This window comes from Schistocerca serialis, chromosome 1, assembly GCF_023864345.2.
Source record: "Schistocerca serialis cubense isolate TAMUIC-IGC-003099 chromosome 1, iqSchSeri2.2, whole genome shotgun sequence".
In the NCBI taxonomy this organism is placed as follows: Eukaryota; Metazoa; Arthropoda; class Insecta; order Orthoptera; family Acrididae; genus Schistocerca; species Schistocerca serialis.
This window is the reverse complement of record NC_064638.1, coordinates 1128113557-1128136222: the sequence shown is the minus strand read 5'-3', so window position 1 is coordinate 1128136222 and position 22666 is coordinate 1128113557. Positions and strand designations below refer to the sequence as shown.

Sequence of the window (22666 nt, the reverse complement as noted above, 5' to 3'; positions counted from 1 at the left end):
CTACTCCAACTTGAACTTTACGTTTCGTTTCATCTCTTGTTCTTCACAAATATCTCGGAGATATCCTACTCAACGTTTAACGGACGAGTGAATAGTGGATATTATTTTTGGATACTATGTAACTGTTCAGGTTGTCCTGGACTGAACGACACATCATCTGTCGTAGTGAAGTTCCCAGAATGCACCTTGTGGGACTGAAAGAGAACTCGACGTTCTGCTCAACATAGTGAAAGGACTTGTTGCTGTTGTTCCTGCGAAGGATTTGTAACGTACAGTATGTGTATTGTTTATGGAGTTCTTTCCCCATCGAGTGTATGTTGATGTGTTCTCCTGAAGGAATTAAGCTGCTCATTGACCTTTCACCTGCTAACAACGTTTGAAATTGCCTTGGAAAGGAAGGGAAGAGGTCGAGCTCCACTGTCTCATTACCTCCGCATCTGTGTATTCTTATGTGTGAACTATAAATGAGCTGCATTACTGACTTTTGTTCTGTTACAGTCTGTGAAATGTGCACTGTGAGTGGCAGTGTTTGAAAAAAGAAAAAAAAATGTACACACTTTGAGCTTCCATTCGAGGGAACAGAGGATTTGCGTTACACGGACGTTGTGGTGCACAGACATTAGACACGCTTGTGTTCGCGTCTGCTAGGAAATGTTTTCATATTTGCACTGAGCGGAGTAGTGCCGTTAATATAACGAGGCCCTGTTGTATGTGCAGTGTTCTACCATCAAATTTGTGCACATAATGTCCGCTTCTTGAACTGCTCAGCTCGTCGCATACTGATTTGTTTACGAACGCAGTGTTCCGGAATTTCCCGGTGACACCAACGTGATTACAGCCATTTACGTGCCAGTCAGTTTTGCTGCTGGCCGCGGCAGATCTGCATTGCAGAAAGCCCCGCGGAAGGCCCCGCGTGATTGGCTGAACGACGACGCCTAGCTATTTCCCTGTGCCACTGGTTGCCCCAGCGAACCATAGTGCGCGCGCCGCGTCGTAACTGCTGCTGAATGAATAGCCAGCTGTGAGTGACGTCACGGCGCCCAACTCGGCAGCGCGGACCAGCCGGCCTGCCCTGCCCCCACCTGCGCGTATCGATCAGCTGTGGCGATAAGCTGCTCTAGCAGCGATAGCAGCCGCGACCTTGCTCGTCTGCTGGCGTGCCGGTCAGTGGGACGAGTCGCTTGCAGTGCCACGCGGCCGCCATGCGGGAAGGCGTCGAAGACCACATCGATGATGACGACGCAGCCGCTGCCGCTGCCGCCGCTGTCGAGTCGCAGGTAACGCTTCGGCCGTCCGCTAGAGTTCTGTCGCGCTTAAGCCCCTTTTACGCAATCGACCTTCTTGAATCAATCGACTACTCGTGGCGTGTGGGGCTACTGCAGCGCCTGTGGGATTTTATTCCTGTACTAGAGATGGGTCGAACTCGTTCATTCCCGTGAAGTACTTCATTCATTTCACTCTTTGCCGTGAAGCGTTCAAATGAAGTAGTTCATTCATGAAGTACGGAAGCCTGGCGAAGTTGCCCAGTTCGCCGTTCAGCCGCGGCTACGCTCGCTTCGCCTCGCTCGTACAATAAAGCTTCGTAATACTTTATATTTTCACCAACAGATGGCCGAACTATGCAGTAACGTGCACGCAACGTTTTGCGTCTTACAGCGTCTGAGTTAACTTAAATACAGGATGGTCGAAGGGGACAAAGGAAAGAGAAACAGAGAAGCCTGTCACATATAAAGGAGGTATTACGTTTAATCTTGCTCGACATTTTCTCATGAAGCGCCAAAAAGAGTCTTCATCTGCCAAGTGAAACCTTATTTGTTGTATTTATGGACTGAAAACTAGGGCTACCAACGAAATGCAGTCCAAGTTTATGTTCCTTTTAAAATTTAATCCAAAATAGAATGAGTATGTTTACCACTGTCACAAAGTCTATATACCTACGTTAAGTAATTATTCAGAAGTTTTCCTGGAGATTTTATTTTTATTGAGAATAATAACCCTCTAAATTCAAAACATAAACTGTCACCTGTAGTCATTGGTACGATTTCAGGTAAAATCCCTCTTTATTTTATTCGAAAGCAGTTTTTGTGTCTGTTCACGCTTATACAATGGCTAGCAACACGCGATCGCGTAAAAGTGGTGAAATTTGGGGTTTCTTCGCCGATTTAGGTTATGTGAAAGGAAAGTGCAACTGCTGTTCTAAGTGTATTTCACCGCGCGATTCGTCGACAGGCAGTACAGGGAGGATTGAAGTGAAGGGAGAATGAGTGACGTAGCGCCAATGTAGTGGGAGAGAGGGAGAGGGGAAGAGAGTGAGTGAACGAACTAGAAAAAAAGTGTGGAGTGTACTATCTGTGGAGAGTTTGAAGTACCAGTTCATTGAAATTGAGTGGTTAGTTCACACTTCACTGGAGTGAAGCGTTCATTTAAACGACTCATTCACGAGCTCCCCATCACTATCCTGTACTGACCCTCGCCTATCAGCTGTCAGGAGTGGTCGTATTTGCTCACACCTCGGTCCCAAAACTGGTCGCTTTGTGAGATATCTCTGCTGCAGGACTGCCAACTTTAAAACGCAGCAGTGCATGACACCAATGTTAATTCCAAATTTCTACACCTATCTGCTGTTATATTTAATATAATCCATTATGGAGTCGAGGTTCGTTGTACTGGTTATCACTGTTAGCATTCAACCGCGATTCTTATACATGTATTTTAACAACGCGTTTCAAGAGACAATGCTCTCATCATCAGGTTGTAAAGTCTATGTCATGAAATTAAACGGACTAAAAAGACAAAATACCATCACAAATAGTTGGGAAGTCCATAGAGTAAAACAGAATTAAAAGTATATTGGACTGTGGGTCCTCGTCTTACATTGAAGTTGTTGACACAAGTCGATGGCCGTTCCATAGCTACCAAGTATGCTGTCGCACTGTGCCGGCTCGGGAGCTGTTGTGGACTGACGTGCCTAGGTGTTGTGGCGTGGTTACAGCCGTGTGCTTGACGGTAACGCTATGCTATTGGGCGCCTTATTTCCTTATTGCATTGGTCTGCCATCGTTAGCCTCTCGCAACTCCGTCCGTGCATGTAGACTTGTAAACCGTAAAACTTGTAGCATGTCACGGACGGAATTGCGAGAGGCTAACGATGGCAGACCAATGCAATAAGGAAATAAGGCGCCCAATAGCATAGCGTTACCGTCAAGCACACGGCTGTAACCACGCCACAACACCTAGGCACGTCAGTCCACAACAGCTCCCGAGCCGGCGCAGTGCGACAGCATACTTGGTAGCTATGGAACGGCCATCGGCTTGTGTCAACAACTTCAATGTAAGACTTTTAATTCTGTTTTACTCTACAGACTTCCCAACTATTTGTCATGGTATTTTGACTTTTTAGTCCGTTTAATTTCATGACATGGACTTTACAACCTGATGATGAGAGCATTGTCTCTTGAAACGCGTTGTTAAAATATATGTATAAGAATCGCGGTTGAATGCTAACAGTGACAACCAGTATCTGCTGTTATTTCATTGAGGGAAGGACAAAATACTGTATTAATTATTTTGATTGTAAATATTACAAAGCTTACCATATTGGAGTTCTGAGCTGAGTTCCCATGCTTGCAGAAAATAATAAATAATTAAGGATGGGTCTGCCTTTTTGCGAGTACATAAATTATTGTTTTGCTTTTTAACAAAAAATGGCTCTGAGCACTATGGGACTCAACATCTTAGGTCATAAGTCCCCTAGAACTTAGAACTACTTAAACCCAACTAACCTAAGGACATCACACACACCCATGCCCGAGGCAGGATTCAAACCTGCGACCGTAGCAGTCCCGCGGCTCCGGACTGCAGCGCCAGAACCGCTAGACCACCGCGGCCGGCTGCTTTTTAACACCTAAACATATTTCTACACCTACATCTACGTGATTACTCTGCTATTCACAATAAAGTGCCTGGCAGAGGGTTCAATGAACCACCTTCAAGTTGTCTCTCTACCGTTTCACTCTCGAACGGCACGCGGGAAAAACGAGCACTTAAATTTGTTTGTCCGAGTCCTCATTTCTCTTATTTTATCGTGATAATCATTTCTCCCTATGTAGGTGGGTGCCAACATAATGTTTTTACCAAATTGTTTCATAATCAGTAGATTTTTCATTTATTTGCCTGAAATACATACCTACAGATTATGTTTAGGTTAGGAAATATGTTGCAACGTATTTTGTTGTTATTTAAATCGTATGAGCACCTTATCTTTTAATTTACATTGCGTGTGTGCTGTGGTGACAACCGAAATCAGCTGCAGGTTTAAATTAGTACCACATGTCATCTGCAAACATGAGAGATGATAAGATATGTACCTGAACATATCTTTTAAACTGAATTACAAACAAAAATTCAATGGAGACGATATCCTAAAATTTCTCATGTTTGCGGGTGACATGGTCTACTAATTTAGACCTTTGGTTATTCCGGCTGGCAGCCACGAGACTCACACAGTGTAAAACAAAAAGTAGATAACTTTTATAATTTAAATAACTATAAAATCCGGTATAACATGTTTTCTACCGTCACCATAACCAGTATGTACGTATTTCAGGAAAATAAAAGAGCAACCCACTGAGGTGAAACTTTTTTGGGTATTAAAGCAAAACTCTAATTTATGTACTTGCAGAAAAGTGGAGCTATCGCTAATTCATTATTACCGAGCTTGTTTAAACTCAAAACATTCAAAATGTTAAGCACTGAACGTTAACATAATATCATGTCATCATGAGGCTAATGTTTCAAGGAATCATATCCACCTAATCCTTTTGTTTAAGTCAACGGTTTCTTGCCAGTATTAACAATCTCACGGGGAAAAGTATGTTAGAACTTACACATTTCACCCTGAACGGTTATATTCCCATCTTTCTAAATAAACATAGAGCCTTTTAACTCGTTCAGAAGGCGAATTAGGCATTATTATTTGGATGTTAATCGTGGTCATACAACAAACTAATGTCAAATGTTGGCCAATGACAGTTGACGCTATAATGGATCACGTATTTATTAAACAGGGTATCCATTACGATGATTACTATTTGAACTACCTGGTGGTAATATTTTAATATCAATACTGCTTTCTACTGATACAGCTAATAAAGTTAATATGTGAAAATGATACTTCGTCTCCAAACCGCTGGTTCGATTTTATAACAGAAACTAATAGTTGCAAATTATTCTGAAAACTAATTGATAATGTGGAATGTGTAACTTACTACAAAATCTACCATTATGCCTTCTAAATATATACAAATCAGTGTACTGTTAAATATGATCTATCTCGAAATGAAGTATAAGGATTTTATGCAATCAGGTATGCATACATGAGGAATTACTTGTGCTCTACGATTATTAACCATAGGAGCACCAAGTTATTTTAGGCTACGTGGAGCACTACGCAAGATCAAAATTTTTCCGTGTTACGAGAGGCTATAAATCTTGTGACATGTATTTATTTCCAATGTGAGATTAGTTTAAATGTGCATTACAGGTAAAAACATAATGTTTATAACATGTAGGGTGTCCAAAAATATGCAAGTTAATATACTGTTTTTCTCAGGTAAAAGGTATAAGAAGCAACAGTCATCAAAACTTGGACAAGGAAAGTTTCTATAAACTAGACACGTAATGCCGGCCGCGGTGGACTAGCGGTTCTAGGCGCTTCAGTCCGGAAACACGCGGCTGCTGCGGTCGCAGGTTCGAATCCTGCCTCGGGCGTGGATGTGTGTGTTGTCGTTATTTTAGTTATGTTTACTTAGTTCTAAGTCTAGGTGACTGATGACCTCATATGTTAAGTCCCATAGTGCTTAGAGCCTAGACACGTAATGCCAATTCACCTTTTTACCTCTGGAGATGCTTCGTGCGGTCGGGGAGGAAATTTTATGGGAAAGTTTTAGACGTCTACCACGGCCCGTTAGTGCGGAAGTTTTAAGTGATATCAGTAGCAGCTGTCAAAGCTTTCATTGCATGACTAGACACATAACGTCCGTACTTGAAAATACAGGCTGCCCAAAATTTCGGATCACTCTTTGATCTAATAACTGAATAATACGTTTTTCTCCTTGACTAAAAGTTTCAAAATCAGAAATAAAAACACATTCACAAATATACGAGTAGGTTACTGTGTATTGAAGACCTTCAAGGAACACTCTTCAATTGGTTCAAATGGCTCTGAGCACTACGCGACTTAACTTCTGAAGTCATCAGTCGCCTAGAACTTAGAACTACTTAAACCGAACTAACCTAAGGACATCACACACATCCATGCTCGAGCCAGGATTCGAACCTGCGACCGTAGCGGTCGCTCGGCTCCAGACTGTAGCGCCTAGAACCGCAGGCCACTCCGGCCGGCACTCTTTAATTGGAGAGAATACTGTCATTTACACATGACATTTACCTCCTGCACACAAAGTGGTTGATTCTGAATCACTTTTGCACAGATGGCGACGATCTTCACATCCGGAGGATCCTGAATGTGAATAAACAAATTGAGATAGTACGTAAAGGTAATAAAGAAGAAGAAGGCACAAGTTTACTTATGAAACCGCATTTTTCTGAATTAACTACTGCAGTTACTGCGTGCCAAGGTTACCAAATGAAATTTAGACACAGTTTGAATTAATGTCACAGGTAGAACCTACCAAGGGCAAAATATGCCCTTGAACATAAAAACTGTATTTTGGTATCCAATTTTTCGAATATTAATCATATAAATGTATAATATAGTAGTTATTAGGTGAAAGACAAATAGAAAATAGAAAAAGAAACACATACAGACAATTTTTTTCTGTGCTTGGTGGCTTTAATCTTAATCATTAGCTTGCGACAAATGCCAATTGACATACTGTCATAATCGAAACATGCAGACATGCCAGACGTCGGCTATGAAGTCCGATCAAAAGTCAGATCAGAAACTAGGTATGAAGTGAATCTTTTTCAGTCATCTCGTAGCAAAATTTTCTCTCCATTGATGTTAGCGAGCTGCAAGGAATAGTGCATGAACCCAAAATTACCACGCACAAATACTGTCCATGGTCAGCAGGTGCAGATGCTAAACTTGAACAAAATAAGGGCGCTGAAATTGACACAGTACAAAGCGTATTGTGTATCCCTAATTGACATTGGTTCGGTATTGCAGTTAGTGGTAGCTCGATTAAGTAAAGCATCTTTCATTTTTGTTGCAACATATCGAAATTCAGCGTATTATTTAGCAATACATAGAAAGTTCTATTTAACTTAATTTGGCTGTTGACTGAGGCTACAGTTTAAATAATGCAAATTCGTACTTAGTGCATTATCTAACAATCATTAAGGAATTAGATGCACCGTTCGTTTTAAAAGGTGATGTGGGAATTGCTCCCGGGAGAGACCGACGGGCAATTGCGCCAAAAACTGCTGAAGGAGTACTGTTGCCCTGGCTGAGAATGCTGGATTCCGTGTGCTATCTTCGACCAGTGCACGAACTATGTAACGACAGATGAAAATCATATTCTCCGCCGTTCGAAAAGTGCTGCGAAAAGGTGTGAAATTGTGTCTCTAGTGGGGTTCCAGGCTGTTGTGGATGGGGGCGAGTCTTTCACAGAGCACGTACACGTATGCTCTCTGGAAGGACACGCCACTCGGAAGCAGGAAGATTTTAGAGACTGTAATGCTGCACAGATTCTTATGTCACATGTTTGTTGCTAGTTACAAACTGTAGGCATTGTTATTAAGATGATTGCTTTTCCCAGTTTCTGTAATGATCCAATATTTCAAAGCATTGGAAATTTTGCTAACATTATTCATTTTAAAAAAGTTTTATTTAAAAACCAAAAATTTAAGCACTGTTGCTAAGGCAAATTGATAAGTCAGATTTTTTACCCGGTTAGAAAGGCTGTTATTACCGAGACCAAACAGATACCAAAAACTACCTGTTATTCAGAACTAAAATACCGGTATCGATTTTAACTTGCCGGTTTTTCTCATCCCTAGTTTTCAACCCAACGCCGCCATAGTGGTACCGGCGCCTAACAGCAAATCATGAAACCACTACTAACAAACCAAATACTGCATTGCACAGTCCGAACATTATTCCTATAAAGTTGGATACCCATATGGTAAGTAATTTTCTGTCTACACTGGCTCATGTAACGAAAGTTTAACTATAACCATCGTTTATTACGACCACCTCCTTCACAGCGTGTTGGTTCACCATTTGGAAGTAAGTAGAGCTACGATTCCAAATTTTTAGTAGTTTCGTGGAAGTACGTGGAACGTGATATCTACACACAGGTCACATTACGGGGGCGTTTACTAAGTAATGCAACACAATTTCTTCCTGAAAGCAGGTTGGTTTTATTCAAGGGCCCGCATCTCGTGGTCGTGCGGTAGCGTTCTCGCTTCCCACGCCCGGGTTCCCGGGTTCGATTCCCGGCGGGGTCAGGGATTTTCTCTGCCTCGTGATGGCTGGGTGTTGTGTGCTGTCCTTAGGTTAGTTAGGTTTAAGTAGTTCTAAGTTCTAGGGGACTTATGACCACAGCAGTTGAGTCCCATAGTGCTCAGAGCCATTTGAACCATTTATTCAAGGTTCCACTCCATAATATTATTCCCCACTCTTTTCGCTACAAGAAGTTATTTTTGAACATAATCTCCGTTCACTGCGACTGCCTTATGCCACCTTCCTCGGAGGGCTTGTTTGTCCGCATAGTATCAGTCTACTGGTCACATTGGAGCCAACGTCTTGGTGCATCAGTAACCTCCCCATCATACATGTATTGCTCTTTCCGCGGAGTGCATCCTTCATTGGGCCAAACAGATGGAAGTCGGAACGTGTGAGAGCCCGGCTGTAGGGTGGATGAGAAACAACAGTCCAATGGAAATGAGCGTTTGGTGCCACTGGCCGGGAGGCCCCTTACGGGGCAGGTCCGGCCGCCTTGGTCCAGGTTTTATTACATTCGACACCACATTGGGCGACCTGCACGCCGGATGGGGATGAAATGATGATTAAGAGAACACAACACCCAGTCCCTGAGCGGAGAAAATCCCCGGCCCAGCTGGGAATCGAACCCGGGCCCGTAGGACGGCAATCCGTCACGCTGACAACTCAGCTATCTTCTTTTTTTTTAAAAAAAAAATAATCTCATTTGCTTCATTTTCTTTCGTTGCATCTGCCTGTGGCGGACGTCGTAAGACACCAGTTTCAGTTCGTCGTTGATCCATCAACTCAGTTTTTTTTTATTGCAGAGGGCAGCTAATCTTCTGACCGAACACGCTGAGTTACCGTGCCGGCGCAATTTGAAACTTCCTGGCAGATTAAAACTGTGTGCCGGACCGAGACTCGAACTCGAGACCTTTGTCTTTCGCGGGCTAGTGCTCTACCACTGAGATACCCAAGCACGGTTATCGGGGCGGACAACAGTCCAACCAAGACCTATGAGTTCCTCTCGGGCGCGCAGACTTGTGTGAGGCCATGCGTCGTCATGGAGAAGTTCGTAGCATTTTGTGGCAACGAACCTCTGAAAGCGTTTCTTTAGTTTCCGAACGGTAGCACAGTACATTTCAGAGTTAATTTTTGCACCACGAGGAGGACGTCATACAGAATAACCTCTTCAGAATCCTAGAAGATGGTCTACATCTACATCTATATGGATACTCTGAAAATCACACTTAAGCCCCTGGCAGAGGGTTCATTGAACTACATTCACAATAATTCTCTATTATTCTAGTCTCGAACAGCGCGCGGAAAAAACGAACACCTATATCTTTCCGAGTGAGCTCTGTTTTCCCATATTTTATTATGATGATCGTTTCTTCCTATGTAGGTCGGCGTCAAAAAAATATTTTCGCATTCGGAGGAGGAAGTTGGTGACTGAAATTTCGTGAGAAACCCCTTTGTTTTAATTATGTCCACCCCAAATCGTGTATCATGTCTTTGACATTCTCTCCCGTATTTCTCGATAATACAGAACGTGCTGCTCCTCGTTTAAATTTCTCAATGTACACGGTTAATCCTATCTGGTAAGGATACCACACTGCGCAGCAGTACTCCAAAAGAGAGCGCACAAACGTAATGTCTCTGTAATAGATCTGTTGAGCCTTCTAATTGTCCTGCCAACAAAATGCAGTCTTGGGTCGCCTTCCCCACAACACTTTCCATGTATTCTTACCAATTTAAGTCGTTCGTAATTTTAAGTCCTAGGTATTCACTTGCCATGACTTTACCGGTTGAGGGTGCAGCTTTGACCTTTTTTTTCGGAAGAAAGGTGAGTGGCGTCCCTCCATGGATTGCCATTTTGCTTCCAGTTCGAAGTGATGAACCCAAGTTTCATCGCCTGTGTTGACGCTCTCAAATAATTGTTGCGGTCAGCCTCGTAACGTGGAAGCAATTCGTCACACATGGCCCTTCCTTGCTCTTTGTGGTCTTTCGTTCGGCGGCGAAGAACGCAGAGGGCACACACCTTTGAGAACCCCAGCTGGTGAACGAGTGTATCATCACTACCAATGCAGACGTCCAGTCGTGCAGCGCGGTATTTGATTGTGATCTGCTGATCACTTCGATTGAGTGTGTCCGCTCGCTCCAACATGACAGGAGTTACAGCTGTGTGCGTCCGGCCGGCACACGGGAGATCGAACAGGTTTGGTGACCTTGGCGGAATGGAGACAGACGCCTCACTCAACGACTCACTATGCTTTCGTTCACTTCCATGTCTTCGTAGATCTGGTTAGTTCTAAACTGGAAATTAATCAATAAACTATATACTTTGGATAATTCTGTGATTAACTCTTTGAACGTTTTCTTTTTCGGCATCAAACCCTCACACGTAAGCAAATGTTTTCCTTTGAACGAGATGAATGGGAAGCATATATTAACCAAGAAGCGGCTGTACACTTTTTTAAAATTTTATCGAATTTGTAGACGACGAGAAAACAGGCTCAACGAAAATGCCACCTATTTCTCGTTCTCAGTAAACGTGGTTGGACAGATCAATTAAATTTGTGGTGAATTTTACCCGCTTTCGTATTAATGTTCATTTTAACACTTTATGGCCTATATTAGTGAGATAGTATTAATTTTACATTATAGTGTGGGTCCGCATAAGGATACCCGGCGTTAAAGGGAAGATATCACCCGCAAATATTCCCATGAGTAAACGAGTAAACGATGCGTGATGTAGTCCATTGGCTTCTGGTATCTGTAGATGTACTCACCTCTGTACTCACCTCGAGCTTCTAGATGCGACCTCAGGTAAAAGGTCTGCTTTTCTAACTACACTCCTGGAAATTGAAATAAGAACACCGTGAATTCATTGTCCCAGGAAGGGGAAACTTTATTGACACATTCCTGGGGTCAGATACATCACATGATCACACTGACAGAACCACAGGCACATAGACACAGGCAACAGAGCATGCACAATGTCGGCACTAGTACAGTGTATATCCACCTTTCGCAGCAATGCAGGCTGCTATTCTCCCATGGAGACGATCGTAGAGATGCTGGATGTAGTCCTGTGGAACGGCTTGCCATGCTATTTCCACCTGGCGCCTCAGTTGGACCAGCGTTCGTGCTGGACGTGCAGTCCGCGTGAGACGACGCTTCATCCAGTCCCAAACATGCTCAATGGGGGACAGATCCGGAGATCTTGCTGGCCAGGGTAGTTGAGTTACACCTTCTAGAGCACGTTGGGTGGCACGGGATACATGCGGACGTGCATTGTCCTGTTGGAACAGCAAGTTCCCTTGCCGGTCTAGGAATGGTAGAACGATGGGTTCGATGACGGTTTGGATGTACCGTGCACTATTCAGTGTCCCCTCGACGATCACCAGTGGTGTACGGCCAGTGTAGGAGATCGCTCCCCACACCATGATGCCGGGTGTTGGCCCTGTGTGCCTCGGTCGTATGCAGTCCTGATTGTGGCGCTCACCTGCACGGCGCCAAACACGCATACGACCATCATTGGCACCAAGGCAGAAGCGACTCTCATCGCTGAAGACGACACGTCTCCATTCGTCCCTCCATTCACGCCTGTCGCGACACCACTGGAGGCGGGCTGCACGATGTTGTGGCGTGAGCGGAAGACGGCCTAACGGTGTGCGGGACCGTAGCCCAGCTTCATGGAGACGGTTGCGAATGGTCCTCGCCGATACCCCAGGAGCAACAGTGTCCCTAATTTGCTGGGAAGTGGCGGTGCGGTCCCCTACGGCACTGCGTAGGATCCTACGGTCTTGGCGTGCATCCGTGCGTCGCTGCGGTCCGGTCCCAGGTCGACGGGCACGTGCACCTTCCGCCGACCACTGGCGACAACATCGATGTACTGTGGAGACCTCACGCCCCACGTGTTGAGCAATTCGGCGGTACGTCCACCCGGCCTCCCGCATGCCCACTATACGCCCTCGCTCAAAGTCCGTCAACTGCACATACGGTTCACGTCCACGGTGTCGCGGCATGCTACCAGTGTTAAAGACTGCGATGGAGCTCCGTATGCCACGGCAAACTGGCTGACACTGACGGCGGCGGTGCACAAATGCTGCGCAGCTAGCGCCATTCGACGGCCAACACCGCGGTTCCTGGTGTGTCCGCTGTGCCGTGCGTGTGATCATTGCTTGTACAGCCCTCTCGCAGTGTCCGGAGCAAGTATGGTGGGTCTGATACACCGGTGTCAATGTGTTCTTTTTTCCATTTCCAGGAGTGTATCTCCCAATGGACAACCCGATGACAACCCTTCTGAATGTGACTATAATTTCGATTGAAAAATGAAAAATATCGAACTGAACATATAAATACTTCAATTTTGACTCCTAATTCCTTATGAGCGTCCTCAAAATACCTTACACGCGACATTTCATTCGACTCCATTAAATTTATAGTTTTTGCTCCGCCGTTTTTGTTCCGCCATTTTGAATTGCGTAATTGTGACATCAGATTTGTCGTCAGACAACGAATAAATTTGAAAAGAACACAGTTTTGTAGGATTTCGTATCCGTTTTCTACTATGTCCAGAGTTTCAAGTGTGTTGGCCCAAGGTGCGGCGCCATAACAGAGTATCCAAATTAAACGCCAATAGGACGAGCCTCCCGGCAGATCGGAAGCAGCAGGTACCGTCTCCACCGTCACCCCCGGTACAGTTGGCCAAAGGAGCCTTTTTCAGTCGTAGCATGAACTATGCTGAGCTGCGTCCCAGTTTACAAAATGGTGGAGAGATGTTCTCCGAGCCTCGTTCTTTTGCACTTCTTGGGCGGTGTCAGATTGTTACTGGTAATATAGTAGTAGTTGCCACTATTTTCGCGTCCATTACCTTGGAAGCAGCTTTGTGCATAGTCATTTGTAGTTAGCACGCTTCGCAACAGACATCTCGTGGCTACGTCGGTCCTTTTTATTAAGTGATTACCGCATTTACTCGAATCTAAGCCGCACTTTTTTTCCGGTTTTTGTAATCCAAAAAACCACCTGCGGCTTATAATCGAGTGCAAAGTCAGCGGAAATTCTGAAAAAAGTTGGTGGGTGCCGCCACAACTTACTTCTGCCGTCGAATACAGAAGCACTATGGGACTCAACTGCTGTGGTCATCAGTCCCCCAGAACTTAGAACTACTTAAACCTAACTAACCTAAGGACATCACACTCATCCATGCCCGAGGCAGGATTCGAACCTGCGATCGTAGCAGTCGCACGGTTCCGGACTGCGCGCCTAGAACCGCGAGACCACCGCGGCCGGCACGAAGGGAAGAAAAGCTAGGGATTCGGTTGGAACGTTCTCCTCTTTATCCACTTCCCGGTTCGTGGCTTTAGTTGAGAAGGCCCTGCTAATTTGCCGGGTCGAGTATCCATTGTGTCTGAACACCATCCTTGAATGTGCAGGTTCCTTAGGCAAATTCTCTGCATCCGTCACCGTATGTGCCCTTGCTAAAGGGTTTTAAGCACACTCATTTGTTACACGAGTCGAAGGTTGGATACCATCTGGGCAGTGTGGTCCTTCTGTCTCCGCGACTTCAACGCATGCGCGGCAGTACCATCAGCGCACTATGTAAGCCGGAGCGGAGAACGTCTTATTCAGTCGTCGTTCGGCTCACCTGAAGATGGCTGGCAGTTGTCCATCCGAAATATCGTGCAATGAAGTTTACGACGACCAGCTGCAATCCCTAAATCTCTTTGATCACGCTGGACGAGCTTGCATTTTTTACTTTAGGTTTTTGACTGTATTTTTCTTGTCAAACTGCAAGGGGCCAGTAATCTAGATTTGTGGTCTGATTTCGTTCCATTTATGTACAATGACTACCTTGCATTTATTGCGTTTTACCGGACTATGCCCTAACTATCAAAAAAAGAAAACGACGCGCTGCGAAAGAATTAGCCGAATGCGACGGAAATCGGTAGATGTGATGTACATCTACAGGCAAACAAAGTATTACAATTTCAGAAAAAATGAGTGATTTATTCAAGAGGAATACCTTCATAAATAGAGCAAGACAGTAACGCGAAGGTCCATCTCTGGTCGTCATGCATATTGGTCTGTTCGAGTTTTTGGATGCCCTCCTGAGGAATGTCGTACCACATTCTGTTCAATTGGCACGTTAGATCGTCAAAGTACCGAAGTGGTTGGAGGGCCCTGCCCATAATGCTCCAAACGCTCTGATTGGGAAGGCATTCGTTGGCCTAGTTGGCCAAGGTAGGCTTTGGCAAGCACGAAGACAAACATAAGAAACACTCACTGTGTGCAGGCGGGCATTATCTTTCTGAAATGTAAGCGCAGGACGGCTTGCCATGAAGGACAACAAACGGGGGGGTAGAATATCGCTGACATACCGCTGTGCTGTAAGCGTGCCGCGGATGGCAACCGAAGAGGTCGTGCTATGAAAACAAACGGCACCCCAGACCACCACTCGTGGCTGTTGCGCCGTATGGCGGGTGACTGTCAGGTTGGTACCCCAGCGCTGTCTGGGGCGTCTCCAGACACGGCTGGTCATCGCGGCACAGTTCGAAGTGGATCTCTCACTAAAGAATACATTTGCTGTAGCTGGGATTCACAGTCATAACAAACTTTTTGAAGGAAATCATCATTATGCTAGTGACTGTAATAATTTCGGCCTTTAGCCATTATCAAGTGCTGATATTACAGCTTTAAGCCATGTCAACGTAATTTAAGCGGACGCATTTGTATGTCTTTTTTTTTTCATTATTGAGTTTCGCTTCCCCCCCGAAGGGGGCTGGCTGGCAGCAGCTTAGTACGCCGCTCTTCAGCCTACAGACTTTGTTTTAAAAAGATGAAGATAATAAATAATAAAAACAGGTGATAAAATCGGAGACTTAAATGGTAACATGGCGAAAAATCGTGGAACTTAAAACATAGAACAAAGAGATGATGATGCTAATAAAATGCATATGAAGCAGACAGGTAAAATAATAGACAGACAATTAAAAAACACGGCGACAGTCTGGTTTCTGTTCGCAAAAGACATAAAATTTACACCCAGCAACAGCATGGTTTCTGTTCGCAACACTGTGGAAAGACGAACAACACTGAACATTCACATGAACACTGCACTAAAAAGTTGGCAAATATGACATACCACAGCCTCGAGCAGGTGGGGGGAAACTGGACAGATGATGGGAAAAGAAAAAGGGGGAAGGAGAGGAAAAACGAAGGGGGGAGGGGGGGAAAGGAGGATGAGGACCCATAAGAGGGGTGGGGGGTGCTGGGCAGACGCGACAGGGAGTGGGGAAGGCAGAGGAGGGGAATACAAAAGGACTCGGGGGGGGGGGAGAAGAAGGGTGGTAGGGAGAGGTTAGGCGGGGAGGAAACAGGATGGAAGGGGGGGGAAGAGGGAGCCCAGGGAAAGGACGGAGAAGAGGAGGGGGGGTGAGGATCAGAGTTGATAGGAGGGATAAATGGAGGCAGAGAATGCATTATCCGGGAGGGGGAGTTGATGGCAGCCACCTTGGGAAAGGAGATGGAGGGTAGGTGGGACACAACAGTGAAGGCGTGGCAGGGGGCGGGGACGGGAGAGGAGAGGAGCAACCAGGGGGTGAGGGGATCAAGGCGGTGGGAGGTGTAGAGTATGTGGATATGTTCGAGGAATAGGAGCAGATGGGGGAAAGGAATGAGATCATAGAGGATCCGCGTGGGGGACGGGAGGCGTATATGGAAGGCAAGGCGGAGTGCATGATGCTCAAGGACCTGGAGAGACTTAGAATTTGGGGGCGGGGGAAGCAGATATCTAGGTGGGACTGGCATAACAGAGGATGGGTCGGATTAAGGATTTGTAGGCGTGGTCGATGGTAGAGGGGTGCAACCCCCATGTCCGGCCAGAGAGGAGTTTGAGGAATCAGAGGCAGTTGTGGGCTTTGGATTGGATGGAGATGAAGGATCCAGGTGAGATGACGGTCGATGGTGAGACCAAGGTAGGTGAGGGTGGGGGAGATGGACAGGATTGGCGCAGACAGTAAGGGAGAAATCCAGGAGCCGGAAGGAGCGAGTGGTACGACCTACGATGATTGCCTGGGTATTGGAAGGATTGATTTTAAGGAGCTACTGGTTACACCATGCGGCAAAAAGGTCAAGGTGATTCTGGAGAAGGCGTTGGGATCGTTGGAGGGTAGGAGCGAGGGCGAGGAATGCGGTGTCATCAGCATACTGCAAGAAATGTACTGGAGGAGGGGGGGGGGGGGGGTTGGGGCATATCTGCTGTGTACAGGAGGTAGAGTAGAGGGGAGAGGACAGAGCCCTGGGGCACACCTGAAGTGGGGTAGAAGGTGAGGGAATTGGCATTATGGATAGTTTGTATGTCATTGTCAATCCTGTTAAATACATTTGTGTCGTTGTTACACAGTGCGAGCACACATACTGAAACATCGTAAAACAACATAATCTGTAAATGCACATGTTCGTTAACCCACATGCATTCTCACTAAAGACAATTCTGCTCCATTCAACGAGATTTCAGGCCGAAAATCTTGAAAATTTTACTAATTTGAAAATGAAATACTCAGTTAAGCTGTCAAATGAACTAAGCGATTGTCGTAATAAAGCGTTTTTCGAAGTTTTTTGTGATCTGTTATGTCTATTACTCCTGTTTGTTCCCCTTTTTTTCACCGTCAGTATTCTGCTATACTTTATACCACTAAGTAGTTAACAGAAAATATCACTTCAAACAGTCAGACGAAGGTATGTTCACATTAGGAGTGCTCTCTTGGTCTATTCTGTTCTACAATGGGGAGTCACTACGTAAGCTGTTGAAGTGCGTGCAGTTGTTTATAGCAGTTATTCTGATTTTGTAATTTATTTCCGCATTGCTGTATTATCCCCCTTTATCTCTCTTTTTACACATCATCTGATGGTGAGTTGACCAGCGCAAATTCCTAAGAAACTAGTAAAAAGCGAAGGTGACTGATGTATGTAAGAAGTGTAAATGAACAGACCCCCAGAATTACAAATGAGCATTGAGGTTTTGCTATAAGACAACGAGATGATGCTGTTTCAGACCAAGTACGCCGGCTTCAAAGATGAGCGACCAATAGCCATGACGCGTGAAGCCATCTATGTCGAATGCGGTATCTCTGGTGCCTATAGATAAATTATTTTGGCCGTGGCCTTCATTAAGAACTATAATTTTGTTTTGCTGGATTATGATAAGTGTAATAGTAGAGCAACGAACTGTCGTGAAGTTTCACATGAAACTTGGAAAAATTCCTACTGAAACCTATCTGTTACTAATAGAAGTGTATGGGGGAGACTATTATCACTTATTCAGCTCCTGAGTGGTTCAAACGTTTCGAAGATGGACGAGAAGACGTTGAAGATGACTCACCCCCGAGACTTCCTTCAGTATCAAAAACGGATGAAAATGTCGAAAAGTAGCTAATCTGATTCGTTCTGACTGTCGGTTGAGTATTCCATCGATTACTCAAACTGTAGGAAATGAAAAAGAATGCGTAAGACAAATTTTATATAATCAGTTTAACACGATAAAAGTGTGTGCGAAATGGTGCCGAAAATTCTCACGATTGAACCAAAAAAGCTCGTGAAACTTTTTGTACTGTCACTTTGAATTCCAAGATCCTAATTTCTTAGAAAAAGTAATAACTTGCGATGATCTTGGTATTTCACTTATTATCCAGAAGCTAAGCGGTAATCCATGTACTGGAAGGGCTCAACTTCACCGAGAACGAAAAAAACTCGAACGAGCAAATCAAGATTCAAAGTGATGGTGAATGGTTTTTTTCGATATTCGTGGAATTATGTATCTTCACTGGATTCCAGAAGGTCAAACTAGTAATCTGCATTGCTTCCTTGAGAATTTTGCTCAACTCTGTGGGAAAATGAGATAAAACGACCCGATCTGTGAAAGAAGAAGTCGTGGGTCAAGACAACGCACCGGCTCATACCGCATTGTCTGTTAAGAGGTTACTAGCGATGTGCAGCACCCCAGTTCAAAAATGGTTCAAAAGGCTCTGAGCACTATGGGACTCAACTGCTGTGATCATAAGTCCCCTAGAACTTAGACTACTTAAACCTAACTAACCTAAGGACAGCACACAACACCCAGCCATCACGAGGCAGAGAAAATCCCTGACCCCGCCGGGAATCGAACCCGGGAACCCGGGCGTGGGAAGCGAGAACGCTACCACACGGCCACGAGATGCGGGCAGCACCCCAGTGTTAAGACCACTCACGTTACTCGCCTGACCTAACACCGTGAGACTTTTATCTGCTCCCCAAGATCAAATCTGCATTAAATGGAAAAAGATTTCAGTCCAGTGACGTAGTGAAAGAAAATGCGGCACGCATCTTCGAGGAGTTCACAGAGGCATACTTCCTGTAATGTTTCCATCAGCGGAAAATTTGCAAGAACGTTGTAGGGATAGAAGAGGCTGAGTATACTGGCGGTGACAGTAACTAAGCATTTATGTTTTTGAAATAAATTGTCTTACAGTAGTAGTCCCGTGATTTCACAGACACATCTCGGATCTAACGTCCGCTTACTGCAAAATTATTAGGTGTATTCTACGTTCGAATGTAATAAATTTTCTTTTTTCAGAAAAGCTTCTGTCCACTGATCAGCAAGAAATTATAAAGCACCGCACATGCGACACGCAGTTCTCCCTTTTATGGACGGACATCTTGCGAATCATGAATGAAGGGCAACACGTGGAGTCCATATTCTTAAAGAAAAGCGTTTGACACTGACTGTTAACGAAGGGTCGAGAGTACGGGATAGCTTCTCAGATGTGTGAGTGGCTCGAAGACCTGTTAAGTAATAGGATCCAGCACGTTGGGCTGGCTGGAGAGAGTTCATCAGAGACACGGGTAACGCCAGGAGTGACTCATATACGTTCCCTATATACGTAAACGATCTGTCGGCTACGGTGAGCACCATCTTGCGACAGTTTGCTGATGGCGCTGTAGTGTCCGGGGATGTGCCGTCGTTGAGCGACTGTCGGAGAAAACAAGATGACTTAGATGTAATTAGTTTTTGGTGCAATGAACGGCTACTTGCTCTAAATGTAGAAAAATGTAAGTTAATACAGGAGAGGGGGAGGAACAATCCTGTAATGTTCGAATACAGTATTAGAGCTGTTTCGCTTGACACAGACATGTCGATTAAATATCGATGCGTAATCGTTATGAAATGAAATGCAGCGAGCGCGGGAGGATGTAAGGATGGTAGTACGGAAAGCGAATGCTCGATTCCGTCTTATTGCGAGAATTCTAGGAAAATGCAGCTCATCTACAATGAAGAGTCAAAGAAGCTGATGTATGAACAGGACGCTGCAAGGCATCCCGGATATGTTCAATAGTATTCATGTCTCGGGAGTTTGGTGGCCAGCGGAAGTGTTTAAACTCAGAAGACTGTTCCTGAAGCCACTCTGTAGCAGTTCTGGAGGCGTGGGGTGTCGCATTGTCCTGACGGAATTGCCCAAGTCCGTCGGAATGCACAATGGACATGAATGGATGCAGGTGATCAGACGTACGTGTCACCTGTCAGAGTCGAATCTAGAAGTATCAGGGGTTCCGTATCATTCCAACTGCACACGCCCCACACCATTACAAATCTTCACCAGCTTGAACAGTCCCCTGCTGACATACAGGGTCCATGGATTCATAAGACTGTCTCCATACCCGTACACGTCCATCCGCTCGATACAATTTGAAACGAAATTCGTCCGACCAGGCAACATGTTTCCAGTCATAAATTGTCCAGTGTCAGTGTTGACGGGCCCAGGCGTGGCGTAAACCTTTGTGTTGCGCAGTCATCAAGTGTACACGAGTGGGCCTTCGGCTCCGAAAGCCCATATCGATGATGTTTCGTTCAATGGTTCGCACGCTGACACTTGTTGATGGCACATCATTGAAATCTGCAGCAATTTGCGAAAAAGTTGCACTTCTGTCACGCTAAGCGATTCACTTCAGTCGTCGTTGGTACCGTTCTTGCATGATCTTTTTCCGGCCGCGGCGATGTCGGAGACTGGATGTTTTACCGGATTCCTGATATTCACGGTACACTCGTGAAATCCCCTTTGAACAATTATACATGACTGTGCTTAAACTGACACACAATATTTTTTTGCGCAACGCAATCTGACTTTCAATAATCCCTACAAAAGAATGGCCCTGACTAACATTAACCTATACCTTTCACAAATCACTTACCTCACAAAAATCTTCGTTACTCGAACTACTGCAATACAGCGAGCGCCACTACTGCCAGCTAAATAAAAGATTCAAACTACGGAAGGCACTAACTACTGATAGGCATAGTTAGCAAATAAAAGATTTTAATAGAGAACAAACAATGTATTTACCTTAATAGTCATCAAAAGGCTTAATATATATAGCAGTTCATGACATCCAATCTACAAATTTCAAAACTCCGCCATCTCTCTCCCCACATCCACCACTGCTGGCGGCTCACCTCCAACTGCGCAACGCTACGCGCTGTTCACATCCAGCTGCCCAACACTACAATGGCAGAAAACAATGCAAACTATCCACAGACTGCACACAGCACAGCCAGTGATTTTCATACAGAGCGCTACGTAACGTTGCCAATAAGAAAACATAAACAGCCTACTTACATAGCCCCCATGCTCCCACAAAAAATTTTACAAATTGTTTTGGGCAGTGGCCAATAATTTTTCATAATTACAATAACAAAGATATCAAATGCACACACTTATTGATACAATGTTGGTCAAAAGCTAAAATTTTCTCACAGTCCATAAAGACAGTCCTGATCATTCATCACAGTAAAATTGCAGTGTTTTTCTGGAAGTCTGAGCAGTAAAAGAACGTGCACACAGAAGTAGTGGATTTCCATGCAGTCTTGAAGAAGTAGTGTTGTCCTTCAAATGGAAAGACAGTGCTGACTCTCGACATGCAGACAGGTAATGGGCCACAACAGAGGAAACCCACAGCAGAGTCATTCGACGTTTTGAAGAATATTGGTAGGTAGGTCATCACAGAGTAGACCCACTGTAGTCCTGGTAGAGATTACGGTATTGGTGGGCCACCAGAGGTGCAGACCCACTGCAGTCCTTGTAGAAATAATGGTAGTGGTGAGTCAGCAAAGGTGTAGACCCACTGTAGTCCTTCTAGAAATAATGGTATTGGTGGGTCATCAAAGATGCAGACCCACTGTAGTCCTTGTAGAGATAGCCAGCAGCCATCTGTTGTGACTGTGCAGGTGCACAATCACCATTGAAGAGTCTTGCGGATAATATAGCAAGTCCATAACCACCACTTGTGCACTCACAAAGTTTTTGGAACTGTCCTTAGAACCAGCACTGCTGTTATCCAGTCGCTTGCTGAATTATTAACACACGTGCAAACACTAACAGTCCCTACTTCTCACATATTGTCCATATACTATGACCAACAAAAAAATGGTGCAAATGGCTCTGAGCACTATGGGACTCAACTGCTGTGGTCATAAGTCCCCTAGAACTTAGAACTACTTAAACCTAACTAACCTAAGGACAGCACACAACACCCAGCCATCACGATACTATGACCAACAGAAATGTGTGCAGTGAAATGGAACTTACAAGCTAATAATATGGTGAACTGGTGTCAATTACAATTTTATAACATAAGAATACAATTACAAAGGTACAAAATACTTCATTACAGAACATAACAATACAGATAACATTTGTAGTACAAGCTTTACAAAAGAATCGAAATAACATATACATCAGTGTTACAGGAATTACGACATGAGTACATACATAAAAGATCAGAATAACTTTCGAAACATCAACTTCACACATGAGCATTAAAACAGAACAGAATAAAAAATGTCTAAACATGTTTACAAAGAAAATAACATGCTATCAGAAAAATTCTACAACATAACTCTTATTAGCTAAACACATTAAGACAGGAAACACACAAATTCACACAGTGTAATAACACAAAAATACAGGACACGGTTTGTTTTCAGTGTGACATTTGGTACTGCAGTCCTCCCCAAAACTTCATTCCATATATCTTTCCTCTTATTTCAACATTTGTTTCCACCAGAAAAATTCTATCCAAGCATGCTTTCTGTATTTATATGTTCACACATTTCTTACCTCATTATTTATTTTCCATTATCATACCTCATCATTTATTTCCAAGAAAATCCTACCTAAACCTG

The 22666-nt window shown here is 44.5% G+C and overlaps 1 protein-coding gene across 8 annotated transcripts in view; it reads left to right on the top strand.

Annotated features, from left to right (window-relative positions):
* Positions 1 to 1187: 1187 nt before the first annotated feature.
* Positions 1188 to 22666, top strand: part of LOC126416983 (sorbin and SH3 domain-containing protein 1) — a 1139715-nt gene continuing 1118236 nt past the window's right edge. For all 8 annotated transcript variants that reach the window (XM_050084918.1, XM_050084885.1, XM_050084932.1 and 5 more), the window contains exon 1: positions 1188 to 1277. In XM_050084918.1, coding sequence (XP_049940875.1) covers positions 1203 to 1277 — 75 coding nt within the window. In that variant the 5' untranslated portion in view covers positions 1188 to 1202. The remainder of the gene's footprint in view (positions 1278 to 22666) is intronic.